At 35.5% G+C, this 4,187-nt stretch overlaps 1 protein-coding gene across 4 annotated transcripts in view; it reads right to left on the bottom strand.

The window, feature by feature from the left end:
• The window catches only part of LOC106881197 (rho guanine nucleotide exchange factor 38), a 44,323-nt gene that overhangs the window by 12,785 nt on the left and 27,351 nt on the right, over positions 1-4,187 (bottom strand). For all 4 annotated transcript variants that reach the window (XM_014931497.2, XM_014931496.2, XM_014931495.2 and 1 more), the window contains exons 10-11: positions 3,126-3,236; positions 2,225-2,407 (exon numbers count right to left, since the gene is read on the bottom strand). In XM_014931497.2, the coding sequence (XP_014786983.1) occupies positions 2,225-2,407; positions 3,126-3,236 (294 nt within the window). The remainder of the gene's footprint in view (positions 1-2,224; positions 2,408-3,125; positions 3,237-4,187) is intronic.

A 4,187-nucleotide genomic window follows, 5' to 3' on the forward strand; every position in this document is an offset into this window, starting at 1 on the left:
AGAGGACCCTTGTCACCAGCAGAGGTAAGAGCTCTCTGAACTTTTCCCAGGCTATTCTTATTCTAGCAGCTACACTTTCAGCGCACCCTCCCCCACTACTAACTCGGTCACCTAGATAGCGGAAGCTATCAACTACGTCTAGTTTTTCTCCCTGGAATGTGGCAGAAGTTGTTTTCTGCACATTTACAGTGTTCATAGCTCCTGAACATCTGCTACATACAAAAACTAACTTCCTAGTTAACCTTCCTTTGATATTGCTGCACCTCTTATGTGTCCATAGCTTGCACTGGGAGCATCTTATAGAGTTTTCATTAATTTTTTTTTCCATGGGTTTGCTTCAACCCTTATTCTACCATTCAGCTTTTGATGACATAATTATTCAGTTGCGTGTATAGTTGTTTCATATTACTCACACTTGTTTTCTCCATATTCTAACACTCCATATGACCAGCCTATGGCTATTTATTTCTAATATAACTTAACTGAAATTATGTATTACAATAGATGCTTTCTGTGGTTTCATAAAGTTTTAGTTAATGGTGCAAATTTTTTCCATTCTTCATTGACATAGCTTCATTCACTTTCTTAATATTTTTGAGAACTGCATAAACAACTACCATATTTCTTCAGCTCTGTGTTTAACCATAAAAATTATACAATTTATGAAAAAATGTCCCAACATTGGACTGATTACCAAACAGACATTCATACTGATTAACCAACTACTTGGATCAATTTGGTTACAATTTAATTCAGTTCTGCTTACCTTTGTTGATTTGCTAATCAAAATTCTTGATATCACTTAAGTCAGTTAATGATAAATGTTAAATTTCTTTTAATAAACTAAGTATTCAACCTAAATTCAATCGAGCTATAAACCTATCTGGAAATGTAAAAGCTTTGTCCATATGTTACACTGACAACTTTCAATTAACAACATCAAATTTATCCTGCTATGTGATGCAAGGCTATGGTGAATTAATTCAAATATCCTCAAAAAGATACAAACTTTCATGGAAGGGTACATCAGAAATGTACTAAATATTAGATACCCTGAAAAAATTGTGAGTAACGGAAACCTTTGGGCCAAACACAAATAGGAACCCATCAGCCATAAAAGTAAATGATGTAAGTGGAAATAGTAAAAGCCACAAATTTGAAAAAAAAATCAGAAGGAGGTTTGGCAAGATGAGCTTTGAATTGGAATCGAGAGGAAAAGAGAAAGGCAGGACAACCAAGGCTCATTTGCTAGAGACTGGTAGGTTAAAAACTGAGGATAAAAGAAAGGAATGATATGGAATTAAGTGAAAAGCAAAGTACAAGAAAAGAATACAACTGAAGACTGCTGTTCAGCACCAAACTATGTTCTATTAACAATCAAAGCAGGGTATGATGAAGATGTAATAAAAAGGGAGATTAAGCATCACCCTGGAGAGAATGCTGGTTACTTACAAGCAATATTTCAAGATCTATGATTATTTGCAACAACTAGGTGAGTTGCATTACAATAATTGTTCTGCTTAAAACGCATCAAAAAGGCTGGAGTGCATTTTAGTTGGTAGTCTTATTAAATCTCATCCATTTCAACATGTTGCACTGACAAGTTTAATCATCATCATCATCGTCATCGTTTAACGTCTGCTTTCCATGCTTGCATGGGTTGGATGGTTTGACTGAGGACTGGTGAGCTAAAAAGCTGCACCAGGCTCCAATCTGATTTGGCAAGGTTTCTACAGCTGGATGCCCTTCCTAACACCAACCACTCCCAGAGTGTAGTAGGTACTTTTTACATGCCACTGGCATGGGTGCCAGTCAGGTGGCACTGGCATCCGCCACAACTACAATCTCCACTGGCACAGGAGCCAATCAGGCAGCTCTGGCATCAGGCAGCTCTGACAGTATTAACAATTTTGTTAATTTACTAAACTTTGATATTACTGATTCTGAAATAATGAAATTTAGCAGAGTTTAAACTCAGATCACAGTGAGTTGAAATTAATACAGCACGGCATTTTGTCTCGTACTAAAGATGCTGCCAATTCAGCACTTCACTCAATAATGTATTCATAAATACTCAGTTAAATACTGACTTGACAGCAACTATTATGACCACAAGTATAATCATTTAGAGGTTATGGGACTACAAAATAGTAATAATCAGAATCCTGTCTATTCATTTAAATATTTTTTTTTCAAATCCCAATAAAAATCTTAAATTCCTTACTTCAATAAATTTCTTCAATTCTGTAAACCAGAGATCTTGATAGTAATTCTTAAGTAGTATGAAGTTTACAATAATGTCCAAGACAACTTCTGATGATATTCTACACAGGTCTGGCAAGCCCTTTATCAATTGACAGTTTAAGGATTCATATTCTTTTTTCACCAACTCCAAAGATTCATTACCCTAAAAATTGAAAGAAATATTATTACACTATTTTTAGTATCTGATATCCAATAAAACATAAAGGCGATATTTTTCTATTTTAGTTTCATTTTAAATACTACTATTGCTAGGATGTATTTCATTTAGTACAGCGGGATACCTTTCCATTGACATCTGAAGAAATACATACTTTTCAGTCAGGTAGATTGCATTCAGCAAAGTAACTGACCCTCAACATAAATTCCAAGCCAAGTATCTGGATGATAGCTTAACCTGCAAGAAAAAGCAGCCCTATTTTTATTTCAACTCATACCCTCCTCCATTAAATAAGATGGGATGGGCACAAGCAGCATGTTGTTAATCACTGGCTTTTGCTCAATCAGTGGCAAAACATGTTTATAACAAGGTTTATACTGGTAGCATTCCAATATCTTAATCTCTCACATCTACTATTAACATTTGCAGCTTCACATGAATTAGAAAAATTACTAACATATATCTTAGTTTGATTTGATTACTTTGTGCAACATCTTGGCATCTGAAGATTCCTCACCTGACTCAAACCTCATGTAATCTCATCATATTCCACTCTCTTTTGTCTGACTCAACATGCCATCCAACTTCACTTCACTCAAACACTCTATGCCTTACATGATACAGAACACTCCACCTTGTATGGCAACATACCACCATTTCATCTTAATATACTTTCTTGCCTCTTCATTAATTTGATACTTACATATATCTCCATTAATTTATCATTCCGTTTTTTTATCAGAGCCTCTGGTCCTTCATATAGTTTAATTAGCACAATTAAGGGTCGAAGAAGCAAAGTTGTTACCTTCTCTACCTAAATATTCACAAAAATAGAAAAGTTCAAATCAGTTAATTTGATCAATTATATCAAGTAAACAATCAAGCAAAATTGTTAAGTGGCCAATTGAAGATTGGACAAATCACGGAGTTGTTTAGGAAAATGATTATTTCCAACACAGCTTCTCCTTTCCAGTTGTAGCAATCTTTGTAGACTACTTGTTTGATTTGACAGACAATAGATCTCTTTCATACAACTTCCCTTTTATCACTGTGGCAATGTAAAGTGTTCAACCTGGAACATGTTTAACTTCCAGATGAGTTAATTACTCTTGATAAACACTTTCTCAGCCTATCAAAACATCACATAAAGCTGAAAACGTTAGTGGTTACTTAAACTGTTAAAAGTTATGAAGAATTCTCATTTAACAATTCTGTGAGCCCAGTAACACATTCCCATGGAGATATCATTCTTAATAAGTTTACTATATTATGGGATTAGAGAGTATCTAATGGTGTATATGGATATATGTTGGGAAGTATATCCAGATGGGTATACCTGTATTGGGGACAGATTTATAGGAAAGTTGGTTATACATCATTAGAAATATAACGGAACGCTGAACTCCAGACTATCAACTTAAACAACATTTATTCAGGTGGTAAATATATACATCTTTAGCTCTTGTTGTTACAGCTTCTATGTGTGTGAGCATAGTTGATGGGACGTTGTTATGTAGATGTGAGCGAGCTGTCGAGTGTAAGTCCGAAAGATGGAGAGTGACAGCTATACACGTAAAGAGACTGTCTCCAGGTTGGAATGTTAGAGACACTGCTTGACACGTCCATGCTCTATTGCTGGCCAGCAAGAAAGAGATAGAATTAAGCGGGAAAGCTTGCTTGTTTAATTCCACGCATGCGTGAGACTACGCATGTGCACGGCGTTACTACAGGGCTCCCTTGCCAGTGCGAGAAACGCACGATAATA

This window comes from Octopus bimaculoides, chromosome 11 (genome assembly GCF_001194135.2).
Source record: "Octopus bimaculoides isolate UCB-OBI-ISO-001 chromosome 11, ASM119413v2, whole genome shotgun sequence".
In the NCBI taxonomy this organism is placed as follows: Eukaryota; Metazoa; Mollusca; class Cephalopoda; order Octopoda; family Octopodidae; genus Octopus; species Octopus bimaculoides.